At 38.6% G+C, this 23,026-nt stretch overlaps 1 protein-coding gene across 1 annotated transcript in view; it reads left to right on the forward strand.

The window, feature by feature from the left end:
• Positions 1-23,026, forward strand: part of RAPGEF4 (Rap guanine nucleotide exchange factor 4) — a 161,036-nt gene that overhangs the window by 114,122 nt on the left and 23,888 nt on the right. The window contains exons 11-22 of the mRNA XM_075710086.1: positions 1,017-1,101; positions 4,146-4,206; positions 4,971-5,047; positions 6,178-6,324; positions 7,649-7,764; positions 11,002-11,090; positions 14,028-14,106; positions 18,581-18,731; positions 20,062-20,150; positions 20,614-20,644; positions 20,885-20,963; positions 22,809-22,955. Of these exons, the coding sequence (XP_075566201.1) occupies positions 1,017-1,101; positions 4,146-4,206; positions 4,971-5,047; positions 6,178-6,324; positions 7,649-7,764; positions 11,002-11,090; positions 14,028-14,106; positions 18,581-18,731; positions 20,062-20,150; positions 20,614-20,644; positions 20,885-20,963; positions 22,809-22,955 (1,151 nt within the window). The remainder of the gene's footprint in view (positions 1-1,016; positions 1,102-4,145; positions 4,207-4,970; positions 5,048-6,177; positions 6,325-7,648; positions 7,765-11,001; positions 11,091-14,027; positions 14,107-18,580; positions 18,732-20,061; positions 20,151-20,613; positions 20,645-20,884; positions 20,964-22,808; positions 22,956-23,026) is intronic.

The following is a 23,026-nucleotide window of genomic DNA, read 5'->3' on the forward strand; positions in this document are numbered from 1 at the left end:
CACAAATCTAAAATATATGGTTTGAAAGGACTTAGTCCTATAAAAGTAACTTGGGATAATGCTCTAAAGGATTTTTTCTCTGTGTGTGTATGTAACTCCAATGAGCTGCCTGAAATTATCACAGGAGAATTTGTCCTTTTAGAAAATAAAGTTGTATCAGACACTTTAACTGAAGAGAATCTTGTGAGTGAGAAAAAGATTAGGAGTTACTCACACGCTCCTACAACTCCTTCTCATGGGTACTGTTCATGATATCCTCTGAAGTATCTCTGACACACTGCAGTCCTGAGAGTATTTGTGTCCTTTTTTAGCAATCAGAAAATTTTCTAGTGTGTAGACTACAGAAATGCAATTATTTCTATCACAGTGGCAGCCTCATTCCTTGTTGTGATATAGGAGGATTATTCCTTCATCAATGCATGCTTTTTATTAATGGCAGCTTCTTGTATTTCTCAGTGAGAGAAGTTGAATCTAGTGAATGGTTCTTATTTACTTTTGTGGCTGAACAACAGCACTCAGCATTAACTATAGCAGTCATTTACTGTCCTCCAAGATGCACTGCTGCCTCTGCCAATTTGTTCAGCAGAAATTCATGCACTCCTTTACAAACCACTACTGGTGTCTGTTTCCTACAACTAATTAGTGCCATGTGAAAAATAGTGCAGGTCCCACACTCAGGACTCCTTTTGAAAGGAACAGATCTTTATGTACCATTTCTGATTTATTTGACCATTTTACATATAGAACACTTGATTTCATCAGGAAGGCTGCCTAATCGGGGTGTCTCTAAGGTGGTTGCCATGGCTGCTGCTCGGTGTCATTCAGGTGGTTTCATAGCACTTCCATCCTTTGTGTGCTTCAGTCCTCCAGCCAGAATCATCGTTCAGTCCCTGTTTAGTGAGGAGGTACCCTTCAGTAGACAGTACAACAGCATTTTGTGTTGTTTTGTACTTGTGTGAAGCATTTATTTTGGGCATTTATTGCATTTTGCTGTCCTTTTTATCTTCTCTCTACAGGCCTGGCCAGAGAACTGTAGATGACTTAGAAATTATATATGAAGAACTTCTTCACATTAAGGCCTTATCTCATCTTTCTACCACAGTAAGCATTTTTAAAAATATAACTCATCACCAAAAGGGAGGTTGAATTTTGATTTCTGGTGCTTTATTAGAATTGGAGCGCCTACAACCTTTTCCCTTTATAGTTTCCATGCAAAGAAGTTATTCTCACCTGTTAGGACCACCCAAGCACTATGCAGATGTGGGTTGTCTTTTGGATATAAGATATAATTCTCTTCATGTGTTTCTGCACAGCCCCTACCTCACTCACTTGGCACAGGTGCCTTCTTCTGGGTCCATATATGAGTTGAAATTAAGATGCGTGTAATCTGACCTGACACCTGAGACTGTGGTGCTACTGCATTTTGCAGAATAGATGTCTGATTTATGACCTATAGGAAGTCTTGGCTTGAACCAGTTAGGAGGAGGAATTACACAATGCAGAAAAGCGTACTGTGTAGTGCTGGCTGATTGGAGTTTGGTCACTGAGTGAAGGAAACCTCATCAGACACCTTCTCTCTGAGTGGGCAAGAACAGTGCAGAGAACCAAGAATAAATGAAATGGAGAAAATGCCTGGAGGAGAGAATGCAGCTGTTTAAAGTCTCACCATCGTTGACACTGTGTAGGCAATTGAAACAAGCTAAATAGCACTTTACTTGGTAGCAGCAAGATGTGGGTGCTTTCAGAAAAAGGAAGCCAGTCAGAAAGTAGATTTTTGTTTGACAGTAGCTTCTTTGGAAGCTCTTGATATTCTCAATAATTCTCAGCTAACTTGGACAGATGCAGCTAATTATGAAGCTGCATTACAGAAAGGTAGTACTCCGTGCAAACATATAACACCTGAGCAATGTTTTACAAAAAGAATATGCATCCAGAGTTGGTAACTGAGCTAAGAGGGAACAGCCAGCCAAAATCCTTAAGCATCTCTGGGATGTAGGAAAAAAGTATCTAAAGAAAGGCTTCTGTAAGATCCAGAAATGACCCTTTTCAAATCAAACAAAAGAAATTACCCAAGATAGACAGATACTGAGAGGGAGTGGAGAACACTCTTGATACTACAGACATAACCAAGAACAAAAAATCCGAAACACAAAATATTTCCAGCTCGGAAGAAATTCAGACTTGAGGTCAGAATCCACAGGAAGTAGCATATAGAACAAGTATGGCAAATGATACAAACTGCAAGAAATACCCGACATTTTGAAGAAGAGCAGTTCATTCCATGTTTTTAGTAAGAATTTGGAAATGCCAGCCTATTATGTGCAGCATGAACTGAAGCAGAGGACAGATACCATGACTAGCTTAGAGCAAATCTTCAGAAGAGCAACAGACAGCATTGCTTATATGAACCAGAAGATTAAGGGTCAATCGACTTGAAAGTAAATGGAATGTTTATTCATTTTAAGCAAGGCATAATTCCTAACATAATAAGTTTTCTAGATACATCACAAGCAGCAGGAAGTAAAATAGATAAAATTCAAGTTGCATGGTCCCTGCTAGAGAAGCCTGTGAAGTTAATGTTTAAATGAAAAACAATTATATAATACAGTGTTAAAAACAAATCAAATTCTTGACTTCATCAAGAGGATTCATTCACTGCAGAGGCAAATGACTGAAACACCTGAGAAGACATCTGAGGACGTACATGGACAGGAATGCTCTCTAAAATGTGCAGAACAGTGCTAATGGGGTTGTATTTCCTGTCCTTATGAAAGCGTCATTGCCTTCAGGCAGAGGTTATAAAAGAGTTTGGTAAGCTAATTGTTATAGAAATCACAGGCCTGTGGGTGCGTTCACTGGTCAGTGTACTAAAAAAACCTGTCCAAACACCTCTATTTAACCCTCTTCTCCTTTAGACTGCAAACAAGGAGTGCTTTGCACTGGCTGTCAGGAAGGAGTTCTAGGAGAGGTGGCTGACGTGCTATGTTTATGCTTGGTGCCTGAGCAAAGGTTTGGTGCGTGCCTTTAGGACATCAGAGCCTGAATTTGTCCACCGATCTTAGGAGATGCAGCCACCAGACTCTCAGCTGGATTGTGTCCAAAATTTGAGAGTTCCTCCCCCCTCCTCAAGTTTTTCTTCATGGCCTAAAAATTTTCTTAATTTAAACAGTTGGGAGAATGGTGTGAAAATACTACTACTAAATATATGTTGGAGCCAGCTTTTGATCTGTATTTGGCACGGTTCAGTTACATAGTAGTACCTCCGAAACATGGATTGTCGTTAGCTGACTTTCTCTGAAATGAAGAATCCCACTGCTTGGAAATTGGCCCCCAAGTCCTTGGAAACTTGTGGTTGTATGAAGAGAGACATAAAGCATATAGGAAAACTCAGGAAAATGCGATGTTCCCAGTGCTGCTAGTATTTTGTGAAAGTAACACTATCAGTGTTTACAGTGAGAAAAAGCGGTTGTAAACAGCGTCTCACTAGAGGCAACTGCCCAGTCAGTTGTAAGAGCTAATCACACCAGAGCAATACAAACCCAGTGAGGAGCAGGCGCACACCAAGGGCAGTGTCGCATTCGCCAGTTCCTGGAAGAGGTAGTGGTCTGGATGTTTTGCCTCGGGAGCTATCAGGCGGAGAGGGGCCTCAGCAGGTCCAGGTGGCTGTGCCTCGCAGCTCGACACAGCAGAAGTGGCCAGACTTACGTCAGTAAGGGGAAGGGTACTGATTTCTCAGGGAAGAACAGGAGTACCGCAGAGCCCCATGGAGTAATTGACAATTGCCAGCTATCTTCTGTAACAGATTAGCTGTTACCATTTGAAATTTTCCATCATGTTAATGTTAATTATTAATGATGGTTTCACATGTGTGTGTATGAAGAAAGATGTGGAGACCTGTATCTCAAAGATGCCCTTGTGTGAGCCATTTGGAGCCAGGAGATGCAGATGCTCATGTTCCGTAAAGCCAATCAGTAGGAAATAGGACATCAAGCAAAGCAGACAGTTGTCTGCCTGTGTGACTCTGAATGAGTGCTGAACGATGCAGGGGGAAGGACAGCAGCAACCGGGGTATATTATGTGACTTCCTCCCACCAGGAAGAATAAGATACATATAAAAACTGTAATTTCTCTCTATCTATTTTAAGGTAAAGCGAGAGTTAGCAGGTGTCCTCATTTTTGAGTCACATCCCAAAGCAGGAACGGTCTGTAAGTAAATGGAGTCCTGTCAGATCTTCTTTCTCACCTGTGGCACGAACATTTAAATTCTTAATGTTTGAATGACAAGAGCAAAACTCGGATGCACTCTTCAAACTTGACTGGCACTCAGTGTTTAAAACCTGGGGTAATAGGTGTTGGCTTGGTCTGTTGCCGATTGCAAGGACAGTACCAAAATTAATTCTATATCCTTGGTTGAATATATGTATCACCTACAATTTGGGTGCATTTTTATTTAGAATTTGGGTTGGACCAATCTCTATTTAAAATGTATTTTAATAATATCCTTGTAGTAAAAAAAAAAAAAACAAACCAAACTTGCTGCACAAAATAAAGGATTTAAAATCTTAGATTACTCAGACCTGTTTATACTGAGAAGTTTTAGCAAATGAATGTCAAATTCACAGCCACTAGAGAATTGGGTTAGAACATGGTGCTACTGGGGGGATCCAAATCTGTGTGCTGATTAGTAAGTGATAACCTGACATGTATCAATAAAGTAGTTGTTGCAATTGTCGTGGAAACTAAAAGCAACTTTCACATCAGTGTGATAAAATAACTACTATATGGGTGCGGGTTTTTTTTCCCTAAAATCTGAAGGCAATTGCTTTTAAAATCATAATATGCCCTTTTTCAAGGTAGACATTAATATGACTGCAGTACAGTTACCTTGAATTTTATTGGGTGCAGAATCTGGCCCATTTATATTTTGAGTAACTATATTCTCACCATAAAATCTTTTCTCTCTCTTGTAGTATTTAATCAGGGAGAAGAAGGTACTTCTTGGTACATTATCCTAAAGGGATCAGTAAACGTAGTCATTTATGGCAAGGTATTTTTTTCAGAAGCCTTTTTATATGATTCTTACTATTGAAATTGTAAGAGTAAACTTTGAAGGAATACAGTTTAATTTAGGGCAAAATTGCTTTGTCTGAGGAAACAAATTGAATGTAATTTTATTAAGAAATGATCCAGTGGTTTCAATGATTATACTTCCAGTTGATTGATGTATAATTTTGGGATATATTACACACCTTCTGAATATAATTCAGCAGAGTTAAATCAGTATCTTTAGGACAGAGTAATTTGCTGGAATTTGGTGAATTGCCAGACTTCTGTCTCATGGGGGTTTTTGCCCTGTCCCTTTACCACCATATCCTCTTGCATTTGTATGGCTAACTTCTCTCACGCATGTCAGGCATGTCTGACAGAAGTACTGCTTTGTGACTAGTGGTTCTCAGGTTGGATGAACCCCTCCCAAATTTATGCCAGCTCTTCATTTTAGTTAAGCTATAGACTGAAAAGCACCTCTATTAAATTTCCTGTTTATGAGAGAGATTTTTCAAGGCAAAAAATAGGACTTTGGTACACAGCAATCCCTTGAGTCTTTAAAAATACCTACTTCCCTATTGATTTCTCATTCAGTGACTGAGAATCCTCCATTCTGAACACCAAGCATTTCACCAAAATCTAGCATAGAGGCCCTGGTGCTAAGTCTGTTCCTAAGTAACCCATATTTAGCTACATCTTTTACATCACTGGGTGAGCCAGATCCTCTGTTACTATAAATTGGAGTAAATGGAGCACTGCTGATTTACACCAGCTGAGGATGTGGTGTTATATGTTATTTCTGCAAAAGTGATCTTATTTTTTAGGGCCTCTATAAATAAAAACCAAACAACTCAACAACTTTCTGTCTTCAGCAGGGCTGGAAGAGTCCTTCAAACTGAATGTAATTTCGGAGAACAAGCCAATTCTTTTCTTTTCTTTTCTTGCCTTTCTTTAGTAATAGTAATAACCAGCTATCAAGTATTGTTTCCTAGTCATTATTTTGGCTGTTGATTTCCTGCCAAATAGATTTGTTTTGGTATTTGATTGTGAAGTCCGGTGTTTGTACAAGGACTTTCAATAGAATCCAGAGTAATGAGGGGTTTCTGCATGTAAATGTTTTGCTCTGTGCAGGGTGTGGTATGTACTCTACATGAAGGAGATGATTTTGGCAAGTTAGCGCTTGTGAATGATGCTCCCAGAGCAGCATCCATTGTTCTGCGTGAAGACAACTGCCACTTCTTGAGAGTTGACAAGGAGGACTTCAACAGGATCCTTAGGGTAAGAGTGGGAAGGGCCGCCCCGACAGTGTGATATCAGAACTTGCAAATTTTTCTAGAGTCTGTTTTATTTCTGTGGATATATTGATATTGATAACCTTGTTTGAAGTGTCCGTAATTGCAGAACAGAGATGCGACAGTCTAGAAGATCAAGTAAAGAATATATTAATCATCCTTCTTTTTTTCCTATTCCTATCTCAGACATGAAAATGGGACCAAATGGAATCTTTTGTCTCTCACATTTCTGTGGTCTAGAATATGCCAAGTGCTCAGTTTTTCCTTATTCTGTCCAGGATTTCAGGGTGATCTTGTATCCAAATATTGAATAAAACAACATCACCTGTTCTGCCAGATAGGTCAGTGTCAGGTACCTTAAACTCAATAAAGGCAGAATCAAGTGGCAAATTAAATAAGCTACAGCTAAATACACACTTGTCTTTATCAGAGAGCTCTAGAAAGATATTACCAAACTAATTTTACAGATACTCCCAAACTAATTTTACAGTTATTCACATTAGGGCAAATGTGTTCCAAAGTCCAGCTGTAATTCTGTAAGTATGGGCTGTTTTGCAATCATTCATAGTATAGGAAGTCAAAACCAGTATCATCCTGTATTTGAATGTATACATGCCCAGTATTGCAGCAATACAACTAGTCCAGACAGAGTACTGTGCTAGAAAAATGAGATAAGATTGTGTTTACTGTACAAAAGGGAATAAGGATCCCACTGGCAGTAAGGTTGGGTTGGCCATGGAGACTTCCAACTGATTTAGGTTTGGTTGATACTTCAAAGAAGATCAAAGTGCATGGTCTTACTGATTTTCATCTGTGTTATTTGAATGCACGTTATATTTCATTATTCTTTTTTTTTGTTTTCTACTATGATCTTGTATTAGAAAATAAAAAGTTTACTGACAGTTTACTGAGCTAATACTTACCATTTTTAAGTGCCATTTTCTTTTTTTTTTTTTTTAAAAAAGTCAGATTATAGATAATAATGTTCATATATAAGTGGGGATAGAGATTACCTTACATATGGAAATTCTGGGGGGGGGCGCTGTTTTTTGGCAAACTTTTTTCTTTTGCAATAGCCAGAGATTTTTCACATGGTTCTTGCTGTAGTCCCACAATTCTCTGTCTCTTCCCCCAGTGCCAGTGCTTCCCTCTTGATTCAGCCTATAAGAAAAGCAGAATAAAGATAGATAAATACGGGGGAAGAGACCCAACCGCAGAGTCTTTTGTGTTTGAAAGTCATGCACTTTTTCAGAGTAACTAATCAGCCAAATCAGGTGCAATTACTTTATTAAAAGTAACTTGTCTTGCAGGATGTGGAAGCAAATACAGTAAGACTCAAAGAACATGACCAAGATGTCTTGGTGTTGGAGAAGATCCCAGCAGGAAACAGAGTTTCTAATCAAGGAAATTCACAGCCTCAGCACAAGTATGTTTTCATTCAATAGTGCAAATGTCAGACAATGATTAACCTTTTCATATGGTATTATTATCCAAACAATGGCATGTTCCCCCTTTCTATGGAAGAATGCAGTGCATATAAAGTTTCTCTTTTTTTAATCATCAGCTGATCACATGCCCCATACTGGATAATATATCCATTTCCAGCAGCACACCAGTTCTATGTCTTTACACAATAATTCTCTAAAGATCTCACTGTAAATACTTATCTCATGTAATAGCTTCTAAATAGACTGCACATGGAGAATGCTGAAACCCTATTAAGCTGAGCTACTGTGTAAAAGATGTGTGGAAAATACATTGTTTTATTGTTAAGTACAGATATTTTCATTTTGGATTTTGAGCTCTGGATTCTAATAAGAGTTTGCTAGGTACAATTTATATAAAAAACGAAGATCTCATGCAATGAAAGTGCACAGCTTATCTTACAGAATAGGTTTGAACTGTAATAACAATATTCATTATATTTTTTACTTTCATACTGAAAGGGAAAAAGTACAATTCTGTTTGGATACTACTGTGATAAGAGCAGAGTGAGGCTATTATCATTCCAAATGTTGGTAAAAACCCTAAAGGCTTTGTAAATGTGTTATTTGCAAATGGATGCACAATTTTCTTCAGAAATGCTCAAACAACTCCAACAAAATAAGCACCAAGAAGTTTTGAATCCTTTACCCTGGACCTTACTTTTTCTCAAAGAAAGAGCTAATTTACTGTGAGATATTTTGGGTACAGTTTTTATCTGATTTGGCATTTCATATACCTATTTTATCTGCAAAACTGAATATAAAGATTTGTAAAGATCTGTGAAGGGTTGAATAAACCATTTCTTGTACTTTATATACACATTTCACGTATTTCAGAAACTGCCATTTCATCTTTCACTTGATCTATTGGAAAAACAAACTATGCTATCAGGAAAACATGTACAAATTTTCTTTGTCTAAATCAGGGCAACCTGACTGCAGCCAGTGGATTTGCATCAGCAGCTGCAATGCATGGCAACTTGGTCATAGATTTAAATCCATTTTCTAGGGTCTGATACATTTTTCATGCTTTCAAAAGTGAAAGTTTCATTCAAACGTATTTCAAACACCACCTTCCTTGCAAACTCTTTGCACCAGCATTATTTGTATTATTTAACATTTTCTTGTTCAGAATTTGATAAAAATAGATAGAGACATTTATGGTCCGTGGTTAAGTTAGGCTGTATTTTAGAGCTTACATTCCAGGAATATTTTCAGATAAAGCTCAGAATTTCATTTCTGTAAATATTTTATGCATTTGGTCAGCTTTTGGGTACTATTAATGTGCTAGCAAGGGAGCTTTCGCTGATAACAATGACAAATAGACATAAGCTACACAAAAGAGGAAGCTACCTTGAGAGTTCACTGTCTGCTTTTCAGGTGTCAGATTACTTTGTTAATAGTGTGTTGGCAGTGTCTTTTTGTTTTAAAATCTTTCCAAGTGAGTTCACTGGTTTTGAAGATGACATTTCTTTTGTTTCTTTTGTTAGTAAATCGAGTAAGTGGCTACATTTATGCTTGAGAGTCCAAATCAAAGTCACTGATGTATTCTGATTTCCAGAATGTGTTACTGGAATGTTAGCTGAGCGTTTAGTGCTTTTGAAAATCTCTGTGCCCAAAAGAGAAGCTTAACAGGGACCTCTTCTTAAAGGCTTGCTGCTTTGCCCTTAATTGGGTAGCTCACATCTCTGATACCTCTTCAGATGAGCTGCCCTTTGGGCTTTGCTCCCTAAGCAGGTACATAGCTTTTGCACTAGAGAAGTGTTCTGCATCTCAGAGTTGCTCCCTGAGATATCCAGTCAACCAAGAAAGTAATTTCCTTTGTCTTAGTCTTGGGGAAAACTTCACTTTGGGAGCAGATCCTCTCAGTTGCAGTTTGGATTCTACTGCCTCCTCTGCTGAGGAGGTGTAGCTCTTACAGAGCTCCCCGAGCCACGCTTTCAAACAGTGACAGTGTCGCTTCGAAGGACTAGCTCTGAAGTTCTCACTCCCAAGATCTAACTCTTTATGGGTGATCACACTCATGCAGGGTGAATTCAGCAGCCCTGCAAGTCACTTCACTGTTCATTTTCACTTTCATATTCAGAGTACAGCAACCTGTGATTTCTCTGCTTCACTCACTTAGATACTTGGTTAGTATCTCTGCGAGAATGTGCACGGGCTTAACAAGTGTTTGTGTTCTTGGGACATCAATACAGTTCTTCCAAAGGGGTTGGCAGGCAAAAGAACTGTGACGGTCAGCTCTCAAAGTGAGGAGGAGCTCCCAGGAGCTCAGCTCCACCACTTATTTCTCAGCAGGAGCAGAGTATGTTCACTTCTCCGGGTTTTTTCTTTCTCTCTTTTTTTTTTTTTTTAAAGTTTCATACTTTATCAGTTGGATTCCAAAAAAAAGGGAAAAAAGATGCAAAGATTGAAAGAATGGAGGGAAAGATACAAAAATCCAATCTCAAGGAAAGAAAAAAAAGACAACAGGACAAGTTTAGCAATATCCTATGCCAGTACTTAAAATCCTGCCAGTGTTTTTGCATGAAGCAGAAAAACCTGACTATTGCACTAATTCTTTCACCTCCTTAAGTTTACTCTAGGAAATGGTACAATCCTAAGTTTATCCACTTGAAAAACTTACTTCAGCTATCTTAGGCATTGCACAAATTTGAAGATACAGCATGCTATTTCATTATCTGTCCTCATCTTCTCAGACCAACCCGTCAGTGATGCTGAAATTGTTTCCTTGCTCTGACACCAATACACACCAGTTCTCATTTCATGCTCATAGTATGTCTGTTAAGACCCTCTAATGGCTGCGAATTGCTGTCATTACTGAGATATTTATTCTCAGTGGAGAAGCATTTCTGATTGCACTTCCCCAGGTTTGCACCAGTGCAGCTCTGCTGGCTGCGGTGTAACTGTGGTGATGTTATACTGGAGTACCTGTGCGGGGAGGGAGCTGTCTGTCATCTCACACTCCCTGGGTAGAGTGGAGAGAGTTATTGCTCCCATTTTACAGGGGGGAAGCCAACAAAGATTGTGAGTGGTTCTGTCCTAAGCCACACAGAGATTCTGGTCATGGCAGAATTTGTACTCTGGCCCTCGTCAGTCCTGGTCTTCTCACTGATACAACTGTTTCTTGATTAGCTGTTTTGCCTATGAGACACTAACTGCTTCTTTCCCTCCCTCAGGTATATTGTGATGTCAGGAACCCCAGAGAAAATTTTAGAGCACTTTCTAGAAACTATGCGCCCTGAAGCAACTTTAAATGAAGCAACAGGTATCTACATGACAAAGGCTGTGTTATTATTACTGCATAAGATGGTCTTGCTGGGGGAACACCACAATGTGATGCTTTGAAAAGCAGCTAGTGGTAGTTTTTCCCAGAATAAGAATTATCCACTGCTCTGAAACAACCCTGAGAAAACCTAGGAAATCCAGGCTTAAAGATAACAATTCACTCCTCCTAGCGCACTCTATTGTATTTGTACTTTTGGTTCAGAGTAGAACAGCAAAATCTCAAAAGGTGCCAGACCACTAGCCATGACTTTAATTCGGCACAACTATAACGCCAGGACAGAGCATGCATTACCACCCGATGATAGTGGTACTCATACTTCTTGTTCTGGATGTCACTTAATACTGTGAACTACCTTGATATCTCCAGCCATTGTGTTATGCTAGTATAAGTATTCCCAAATTTTCATATCCATATCACATTTAAAGTATCACTATTTAAATTACTTGTTTGTGATACTTTCCCATGTGCAGGGAATGAAGAATTGTTACTCAAAAGAGAACAACTCAGCACACCATGGGCCAAGTCCCAAGCAAGCAGGTTGCTGCAGCTCCACTTAATGGGCTGCTTGTCATTAGTGTAAAGAGAACAGAGAATTTACATCTAGGGATATAGATATTTGCTGACTTACTATTAGTAAGTATTTTATTTTTAAAAAGAGTCAGGCACAAAAAATTCCTCCTAATTATGATAAAGTGATACAGAGACTTTTATATTAAGCTACATAATATTGCTTTAGCAAGTTCTTTTTACGTTGCAGATGTCTAAGAAGTATATATTCAAAGGTGTTCTTAAATCCAGTTAATCTGTTACTGACCTCATAGTATTGGAGAAACCTGTAGAGTGGTCTGTAAATGGTAGAAGAATTGAAAGATTACAGAAATCCTTTTACCATGAGTGTTTTAACCATTTTGAAGAATAAAAATGATCCTTTTCATAGATACCTTTTTATTAAGATTACAAGCAGAACATTGTTCTTTAAGCCTGCAAGTATATAATCCCAAGTTTACTATTCATAGTATGCATGTGTTATACATTTATCTGAACCAAATTATTTTTTAAATCTTTTAAAACTTTTTCCCAAAACATCCAATGACAAGATTATACCTATATCCTAGTGGGATACAAAATGTCACAATTCACAGACAAAGCTATTTTTAGAATATAGACACTCAGAGTGCTGGAAAATTGAATTTTTAGTTTACTCATTCCCTTAATTTAAGAACAGTTAAAATCCACTTTGCTCTGGATATTACACAAAGAAATAGTAAAGTCCCACCCTTCCGGAGGTGAGCTTTGTCATCGAGAGATTGTCGTGGTTTAGCCCCAGCCAGCAGCTAAGCACCACGCAGCCGCTCGCTCACTCCCTCTGCCCCAGTGGGATGGGGGAGAGAATCGGAGGAGGAAGAGTGAGAAACACTCCTGGGTTGAGATAAGAAGAGTTTAGTAATTGAAATAAAGTAAAATAGTAATGATAATAATAACAATATAACAATAATAATAATAATAATATACAAAACAAGTGATGCACAATGCAATTGCTCACCACCCACCGACCGATACCCAGCCAGTCCCCCAGCAGCGATCGCTGCTCCCCGGCCAACCCCCCCCCCCAGTTTATATACTGAGCATGACATCATATGATATGGAATAGCCCTTTGGTCAGTTTGGATCAACTCTTCTGGCTGTACCCCCTCCCAGTTTCTTGTGCACCTGGCAGAGTATGGGAAGCTGAAAAGTCCTTGACTAGCATACGCAGTACTCAGCAACAACTAAACCATCAGTGTGTTATCAACATTCTTCTCCTACTAAATCCAAAACACAGCACTATGCCAGCTACTACGAAGAAAATTAACTCTATCCCAGCTGAAACCAGGACAACGGGGAATGAACAAACATGAGCTGAAATATTAAGCTTTTATTCTTGTCTGCATTAATTTTATTGCACTTACGTTAACAGGCATTTGCCTGTGTCAAAGGGAAATTTGGCACAGCAAAAAAGCCCCTATCTGTGCTAAAGTGAAATATTTGGATATACTTCTCTACAAGTGTAGAGATCTTAGCATAAGAAGAATCAGGGCTGCCACACCTGGGTACCTAAGAAGCGCTGCTGCATTTGGCTTTAGGGAACTACAATGCCAGACAGCACATTTAGTGTATACTACACAGGAGAAGGCAAATAATTTAATTCTTTGCTGATTTTCTAGCAATGAGCAGAAGGCCTAAAAGAGTTAAATGGACAGTCAAATTTCTAGTTTTATTTTGATTCAAAAGTGTCACAGCTGCTACATTTATGTTAAAATGTTACATTAAACAATATGATTGACATTTTCTCTGGCAAAAAATAGCAAGCTATTTTTTCTGTCAAAATTATCTGTGGTAGAGCTGGTGTAAATCCCAGTTTGCCTTATCTTTGTGACAACAAGAAGGATTTATAACGCCTGGCTGCAGAGGCCAGAATAAGTTTGGCAGTGAGAATAAACTTTATTTTACCTTTAAACTATGCAAGTCTTATATAGAATCACTGAGAAACAATAAACACAATACCCTGTGGTATCATTTCTACAGTGCAACTTTTGAGATAAGAGAAACATTTAAAAACCCTGTAAGAGATATCAGAAAAAATATAGTGAGATAACTGTGTAGTGTAATATTACATCATTGCTTCCACTGTAATTTATATATGAAAATATAGGGGTAGGGGGAGTGAGCGAGCGGCTGCGTGGTGCTTAGTTGCTGGCTGGGGCTAAACCACAACACCTGTTTTCATACTTAATGCCTACAAACAAAGTGCAAAAAGACCCCTTTATTATCTATCTGCAGAGGGCTGATATTTTAGCTGAAAGAAAACTCATCCTTGTGGTCCCCAAGCTGTTTGCAGGGGCTTAATTGACTGATTTCTTTCTTCTCTTTTCACAGATTCTGTTTTAAATGATTTTATTATGATGCACTGTGTTTTTATGCCAAATAGTCAGCTCTGCCCAGCCTTGATGGCACAATATCCTTTTGTAAGGGAAAAGTTACACCCCTTTAACAGCTATCCCTATCGGTGATGAGACTGAAGCTTCCCTCTCTCAAGAAGTACATCGTGTTTCATGGAGGCTGTGCCTTGTGGGTGGGTTCTCAGTGTCTGACTAACAGCTGTCCATAGCTCAACAACTCTGAAATGGATAGTGTATACGCATGATGAGATACAGTCCCGGAGCATGAAAACTGTATCTTTCCTGTGCTGATTACTATTCCAAGGAAAAGAGATGTACTGTCCCTCCACCAGATAAGTGAAATTATGTAAAAGTTTGGATTACCCTTCCTGTATCCTTTCTGTCTTTCTTGGGTTTTGCTGAACTACAGCATCTAGATTTTAACTAAGATCATTATGTTTTGGTGATTTCAAGGGTCCACTTTATAGATTACAAGCTGCAAACTGCCTCAAGCAAAAGGGTACCTAAACTAGTAGAAGAATGAGTAAGTAGTTCCTAGGTGCTGTCATAATAGTTATGAATAAAAATCATAATATCTTTAATAATAGTCTATAGCAAATGTTAACAAACTGCAAGAAACTTCAATTGCCTGCAAATACCTAGGAGATGAAAGCTGACAGCAGATAGCATCGAGAGCTGGAGCTGATTCTCGTACTGTCTGCATGTTTTACAGAAGGAGTCTGTGAAATGTCCATCAGTCGGTTACTGGCAGGTCATTTAGTTTGGGGAGCTGTTGGGCACCGAGAGTTTTCCTTGTGCACAGTGACTTCAAGCTATCAAGTGACTGGGAGCATTAAATAAACATATAATGTTTTCTGTTTTATAGAATTCTGACAGGGGTATAATAACTTCAATTCCCTATTTATTTTTTTAGAATCAGATTGGTGTGAAAGTGTGCTTTCCTTGAAGCTCAGCGGGGCGAGTGACATCTAGGAAAGTTAACACCCTGAAACCACAAAATAGAGCATCGTGTCCTTGTCTGGGAAGCTTAAGAATCCATTTGTGTTACTCCTAGCAAGGACAGTAATTGTTTTGAAAACCTTTGGACCCATAAAACTGGTCTGCAGAAAATTGTTCGTACACCTGAAACAAACACATTTTCCAAAACCACATAGTTTTGGATATCAAAAGTATTATGAAATGCTGTTGCTGACAGCTTTGAGAGGGGAAGAAAACGGCAGCACTTTTTATAGTTTGGGTTTTTTTTTTTTTATTTATCTAGCTCATATTATTCAATCAGTCCATTTGAGACTCAGGCTTATCTATCCTCAGTTATAATAGTATACCTCTGATATCTACTAACCGGGAAAATCAGACACATAAGCAAAATGTACCTCATTGTTTACAGGGGAAAAGCTTTTCTGAAGATCAAAGTGATAGTGTCAGTTATGTATACGTATTCACTTGCTATGAAACCTGTTCTGGAGAGGAGGCTAAGACCATGGTCTTAAGTGAGTCATGGCAGGCATCATGCTAATTCTTTTCAGAAAGGAGGAGGAAGGCTGGAAATAACTGGTATCCCACTGCTTTAGTGTCAGCTTTTCCTAGAGCTGAATTATTGTTTATTTGGTCCATTCTGAATATGGAAAATCAAACTGTGCTCTGTTGATTGTACCATTGAAATTTATTGTTAGAGTTGAAAGGTTGCTAACAAAGCTCATCTTTTTTGAGCAAAACCACTCTACAAAAATGTTTGCTGGTGCTGTGAGACTAAGGAGAGATTAGTTATGCTCAGTGAGGAGATTAAAACAGAAAAAGAAAAAGAAGAAAGGTGATTCAGTCAGAGACACTGTTTTTGCTCCAGCTCCCAATTTTGAATCAATATAAGTCTATTTTCCTACACCCACTTAGGATACTATTTTAGCTGGCAGCATGCAAGTATGAGTAGAGCTAGACCACTGTAGTGCTTTCAAGCATAGTACCGGGTATAAATTATTTGGGTTTTCACTTCTTTTACAGCAGCATTTTGTCATCTGTAAGTTCTTTAATCCTGAAAGGAATGGACGGGTGCACCATTTTGGCTAAGTAACATTATTGCATGCTGTGGATTCAGTGCTTATATGTGCTGTCCCTTGGCACACCACTCTTTTTTAGTCATTAAAATACATAGGGATCCTGCAATATTAAAAAAAATCACATACTTCTTTTTTAAAGGGAAGCAAAGGGCATGCACCCCTGTCCTGGATCAGGACATCAGTCCTGAGTGTTGGATCAAGGCCCCTGTTTCCCTGTCTTCTTCACAGAGATGGAAATGGACAAATTCGCAAAGCTACAGCTTGTTAGAGGGAGGCAGGACAAAACCCAAAAGAAAACTTGGAGCAGCACCTCCAAAAGTGCACCTGGGATAGCGCAGGTGTGTGAGCATGTGTGCAGGTGTGCATCTTTACAGGACCACTGTCTAAATATTTATGAAGTATAAACTCCTCTTTTGCTCCCTGTAGATGATCGTCCTTTAGCAAGTTTCTGTATGAATGTTTTGTGCACCTCCTTTACCAGCATGCCAGCAAAATAGTTTGCATTCTACTGGGTGCTGATTTTGCACAGCTCCTGACACGGTTAAGTGTTCCCACGCAGGGAAGAACAGACTTCAGAACTGCTTCCATTTCCTAGCATATGCTAGACATAATTAGAAATATATATATTGAACTCTAACCATGTTGGTGTTGATAAATATTTTACAATTATCTGACACGTGTTGCAAGTATACATGATATTTTACTTCTGATTGCAGTCTGCAGTGAAGCTGCATCCTGTCGGTCCCATAAAAATGGGAGAACCCTTCATTGACTTTCCCTGTGATAATGTTAATAAAAGAGCAATTAATAGAAATGCACAGTAAAAATACAGAAAAATTACCAGTGCCTGTGGTGAGTCAGTTAATAAGAAAGTAAAAATACATGAAATAATTACAGTGTTTGAAAGGTAAAAATGGCATGAGAAAAATGACTCAGTAGAATATTAAACTTGCTCCCTGAGACATTAGAGCACATAGCTTACAATATATTATTTACTTCTTATGACCCTTTGACTTATTTACTCTCATAAACGTACTGACATGTTTAGTTCTCTACTCATTTTAAACCTTTCTGAATGAAATTAAAATGCAGATTTCTAAAAGTTTGTCAGTCAAATGAGCACCCCGGTAACCCTGGTAGCATGTCAAATCTCTGCAGGGGTTTTGGGCAGGAGGATCATTTGGAAAGTGTGAGTTAAGAGATACTTTTTCCCATTATATTTTACTAGTATTTGTTAGGTAAATGCTTTGAAATGAGAAGCGTAAAATAAATATCTTAGATAATTTTGATTTCTAATTAATATTTTAATTTTCTAATTAGTATTTTTAAATCTTTTGTTAGAGCAACTGAAAGTGCACCTTGAAAGGATGCTGGACTTCGCTGTGAGTGAGGGTGTGTCAGTATTTTAATATTAAACATCGCTATGTAATTGGGAATAGTGTTATTCATAACAATCTGTAATCAGAACTTCAGTATCTGGGAAGAAAGGTTGAAGATGTAACTGCACTCATTCTGTGCTTACTTCACATTCAGTCATCAGTTTATTGAGAGAAACAGTTTAAATATATGTTGTTAACCTCTGATCAGTGAGAAGTGGGCACACAAATTGTCATATCCTGTTTTTGCTGGGGAGTCTTCATTTTCACATAGGTTAAAGGCTGAAATTATCTTAGTTTATTGACCATCGTGCCCTTACATTTTTCTTGGTTTCTTCCTTTCAATAAGTGTTACTTTTGGCCTTTTTGCAATTTGCATTTTTTTGTAACGTTGACACTTCATTGTGAAAAAGGTCAATGAAGTGTTTCCTATTTTTTCTTATTGTTTGTCACAAAATAACTCTCACAAAGTATTGTGTCCCAAATATGCTTTATTTGATAGTGTGGAAACTTCTGATTTCCTCATATGTAAAATGAGGCTACTACAGAATTTACTGTTTACCCCATGTCTCTATAGTCAGTCTAGGCTGTAAACTTCCAGGTCCCCTTACCATAAGGGGACTGAGCTTCACCTTGGGTGACAGTAACTTCTAAATATAAAAGGAATAACACTGGTGGTTCATTCTGGTAGTCTTCCTCACAAATGGAAGACTGGAATTGTTAATAAACACAAAGTGACATTTTCCTTTTTCTTCAACTGTCTCCAAAGAAGAACAAGGAGAAATATCCTTCTTCAGTCCCCACAGTTAATGCTCTTCTCTGTTGTTCCAAGTGTCATTTCTGTTCTGCTCTCATACAGCAACCGTCTCTGTGGTGGGATTGTGATCATTCCTGTGCTCCTTAGAGAATTCACTGTCTTTTGACTATGAATGGGAAAGGTTCACAAGTCTTTATGCTAGCAGCAGTGAGAAATCAAGAGTATATATTGGAAAGTTGTGTTTGAACACCATGCAAATGGTTTGTTGGAAGTCAGTTGTTTGTGAATTCATACTGGTTTTGATATGTTCAATCACTGAGTGTTTTCCTTGACACCATGGTACCTATCATGCCCAGCCTTCCCAGGGTACAGAGCAGGAGAAAATGGATTATGCCCTCAACAATAAAAGGCGAGTCATTCGACTGGTTCTGCAGTGGGCTGCTTTATATGGAGATTTACTACAAGAAGATGAAGCAGCAGTGGCCTTTTTGGAGGTATAAAGGAATCGTTGTGTCATTGTACTGAAAAGTACCTACCAAGCAAGATAAGCTGAAAGCCTGTTCCCAGTCTGTAGAATTCTGTTACGAACTAAAGACAAGTAGGTCATTTCAAAGTGCAAATTCATAACTGTTTTCTCGGGTTGAGCTGCAGACAGTATACGCACTACGACAGTGCTTGAACCATTGTCAACCTCTGGACCTCTGAAAATACCTGCTGGAGTTGCAGACCCCTTTCAAAGCGCTGCATGGGTAGATCACTTTATAGCAATAGATGAATTTGCTTGTTTTGGTATTTTCTTGTGAATAGTTCAGAGGCTCTACAGGTTGAACTGAGGGGCTGTTTATGCCTGCCTGAGGTGTGTCAGAAAGGATCTGGAGGGTTCTCACGCTACGAAACTAAAAATCCTTTCCATTTGAATGAAAGCTGTACTGCAGCTATTGGAACTTAAGATCCTTGCCTTCAGAACCCTTCTGATCCCTTAAAATCATTTAATTCTTTAGACATTGGTTGTAAGGTCTTTGTGGTAGGTGCCATATCCTTATATTTCTAAAATAAGATGCACTGTCAAGTCATGTTAAGTCATTGTGATTGTCATTATTATATATTGTGTTTATGGAAGACAGCCCCATATGTTACTGGCTGAATGGAAGTTCTTGCCCCAAAGAGCTTAAAACTGAATCTAAGGTAAGAGTTAGAAGTGGGGAATAGAGAGGGGCCTTAAGTATGACAGATATATAGCAAGCCCACATGGGAAAGCTTTTCATAATAGACGAGCTTTGGAGACAGACATAATGCTTTCATTAGTCCAGAAGTTAAAGAACAATTACTAGTTGCAAGCACATAGATCCTTCTTTGGGTCAGTTTTATGTAGATGTGGCAGGAAGAGGTTTGAGTAGGGTTTAAAAAAGGGTAGTATTTTAGTGGACTAATGTAGCTGAGAGTCAGCAATTCAGTAGCAAATGAATCACTAAGGACTACAACAGCATTGTGTAAAAAAACCCTGTCATGCCAGATTATTTGTGAATTTTATGGTCTTTGTCTTTGATAATCTGAAAATGTATTTTTTGCACAAGCAGTCAGTGGTTACGCAGTGAGCTAAGGAGCCTTATCAGGCTTCCCTTCTGCATGTGTAACTCTTGCTTTAAATCAGCTGGAGATAAACAAGTAGAAGTAATAGAGGGTTGGGCCCAGCATGTGTTCCTCTATGCAGATTATCATTCTTTATAATCATTAAGCTATCAGATGTCATCTCATAATCCTCTATCCTGAGTACTGCTCATTTACCCCTATAGTTATTTAAAGACTATTCTGTATCATTTACAGGAATTTTATGTATCTGTATCAGATGATACCAGAATGATTGCAGCACTAAAGGAGCAACTTCCAGAGCTAGAGAAAATTGTAAAGCAAGTGTAAGCACAGTTTTTGCTTCTTTCTTCCCCCCACCCTTTTTCTCAGTAAATAGATGAAGAAAATTTATTGCTTATATCTATTAAAAATCAATTCTATGAATGACACTCAGTCATACAAGACTGAATGTTTGCATGCAAGCTTGTTTGGATGAATGTCTGTGGTCCTCTCTTTCCACATCATTCTTGCAAACACCAAACTCTCATTGAAAGGTTGACAGAAGGAATAAGGAATTATGTACACACCATTGAAACTAAACTGGATGCTTATTTCATGCTTACATGGACTTTGCATAGTATTTTCCCTGCCTTGGTCATACACTAACTATCTAGTCTTTTCATATATGCAAACATGAATATGTTGATATTGTAGTTTGACAAGTGGTCCATGTTCTATGGGTGATTTTGTATGCAAAATCTTCCAGGTAATATCTAACTATGTATTCTATGCTTTACCTTTTTATAGTTCTGAAGAACCTAAAGCACCACAAAAGAAGGTAAGATAATTTATTTGTCCATTTTCTAAAGCAAAAGCTTTAGCACAGCAAATCCATAAGCATCTTCTCTTTAGTAATCATGGATATATTAAAACAACACATTGAGAAATGGCTTTTAACATTGTCAAATTTTGCATTGCTACTCTTTTTCCTGCCATTGATAAGAGATCTACTGTAGCTCACGTCTACCCCATAATGTTTCTTTTTGCTTTAATGTCAATCCTGATGATTCATTTTCAGCACAAAGTTCTTCTGCAGCTGTTCAACACAAGTGATGACAGAGCACAGAAACGCCAGCCTATCAGGGGCAGTGACGAAGGTGAGTTCCTTCTCTGCAAAGTTTTCTTGAGCCACTGAGATTTGCAGTAAATTTGTCTCTCTCAAAAAAATGGTCTAAAAATAAACAAAAGTTCCTACCTACAGTTTTGAAGCCTGGCCTGAAGCAAATTCTGTTTGCTTTTGCTAGCCCAACATTCTCCACCATTGATTTGAAGTGCTTCTGGTCTTTTCCCTTAGTTACTTGTGCTGTCAAACACTGTGCTTCCTCAGAGGAAGATGTAAAAACCTTTAAAATAGGGAATGAACAAAACAGGTAAGAACCAGTACAGACAGCATCCACGCAGGTAATGGCAGTTCAATAAATAGTGGGTGCTGAAGGTCATGTTTGAGCCTCTGTCTCCCCTGCGTAGTTTGAGCTAACATGTACAGCTGTTCCTTTGTGAGATAGGAGTGGAGCAGATAATCATGCCATGGATCTCTGCCCTGTGGCACACAGCCTAGAAAACAAAATCTGCTGGTTTGGCCCATTGCTATTGTTTGATTCTCTGAAGAGATTAAAGTAAAATTTACGGCAGTGTATCGGAATATCATTTCCAGTTGTACTGGCTTTTCATATTGTCCTTTATTTCAGGCAGGTTAAAGCACTGCTATTTGAACAAAATCCTGAGCTCTGCTGATGAGATCTGTTCAGTGTAAACAAAAATACATGCCCCTTAAAACTCATAAATCTGAGGATTTCTTTGCAACTGCTAGGGCCAGTCTCTCAATGGTTGTTTTGGTGCATCTTCATCACAGAAAGTAGCTTCTACTTCAAGGTGTTTGATATTAAAGGGTAGCTCTCGCTAGTGAACGACAGTAAAAATAAGGGAACAAAATGCAAGGTCCTATAGCTGAGAAAGCTGGTGGCGTAAATCAAACCAACAGAAGAGCCATTTCAAAAGCTGGAAGTAACTGCGTGCGAACAGCAGACATCCTGCCAGGCATGCAGCTTCTGTTGTCCGTATCAGTGTTTCTTCTGGGTCTACAAACACTGAAACAGTTGCTGCTGCCAGGGAAGTGCTACTTGTGTCTGTGTGGACAGGCAGGAACTGCCCCTTTTGTATGGCTGCACCTTTCTCATTCGTAGGGCAGGCAGCGCGCTGAACATTGACAATCCACGGACAGCTATAACCCCAGGGGCTGCTTGGCTTGGCTTGACAGCTGAGCTGAAGGAGTATTTTGCGAACTTCTTCTGTCTTAAATTCATGTCACTTTGGGCTGCCTTGCTTTTTGCAGGCTAATGTACTATCATATTGATTTCTAGGCAGCCAGAGGCCTGGGTTCATGTATTACTCTGTCAGCCAATTTGTACTGTACACTCAAGTGTATTCGTCTTGTTAGGGTATTTTTCTTCATCGTCTACCACATTCTTGATTCGGCAATTATATGCTTGCTTGTAAAAAACAGGTTGCAACACAGTTTGATTTAAGTTCTGATTGTAACAAAAACTATTTTCAACTCTATTTTGTAAATATGAAAATTATTTTCCTGTAATTAAGAGAGTTTGCAGCCAGTTTTCCTGACTCTTGAAAAGAAGTGTTGATTTAAAATATTATAATGTCTGAAACATAACAAAGTGCCAGATTAAATTGGCATCCATAAGTAATGTAGCAATACTGAAACACTAGTACTTCATGGTTTACTAAAAGGTCTGGGAAATCAGAGATTTCTATACTAGAAATTGTAAAACATCTCAGGAATGGGGAGCTATCAAAACTGTAGTGATTTATTGTTGCTTTATTTGTTTCATTTGTAAGGAGTGGTTACTGAAGTGAAAGTAATTTGTTCAGTAAAGTCTCTGTGGTGGTTACATGTGGCATACACAGCGCAATCTTTTTTTCTTTAGTTCTGTTTAAGGTGTACTGCATAGACCAAACCTATACCACTATCCGGGTGCCAGTGTCATCTTCTGTGAAGGAAGTGATCAGCGCAGTAGCAGATAAGCTGGGTTCTGGAGAAGGCCTCATCATAGTAAAGATGAGTTCAGGAGGAGGTACTGGTTTTGCATCGTCTTTAACACTTCTTACTTACAGTGCAGCAGAATGTTGTGAGGGATTGAAAGAC

Source organism: Pelecanus crispus, chromosome 5 (genome assembly GCF_030463565.1).
Source record: "Pelecanus crispus isolate bPelCri1 chromosome 5, bPelCri1.pri, whole genome shotgun sequence".
Lineage (NCBI taxonomy): Eukaryota > Metazoa > Chordata > Aves > Pelecaniformes > Pelecanidae > Pelecanus > Pelecanus crispus.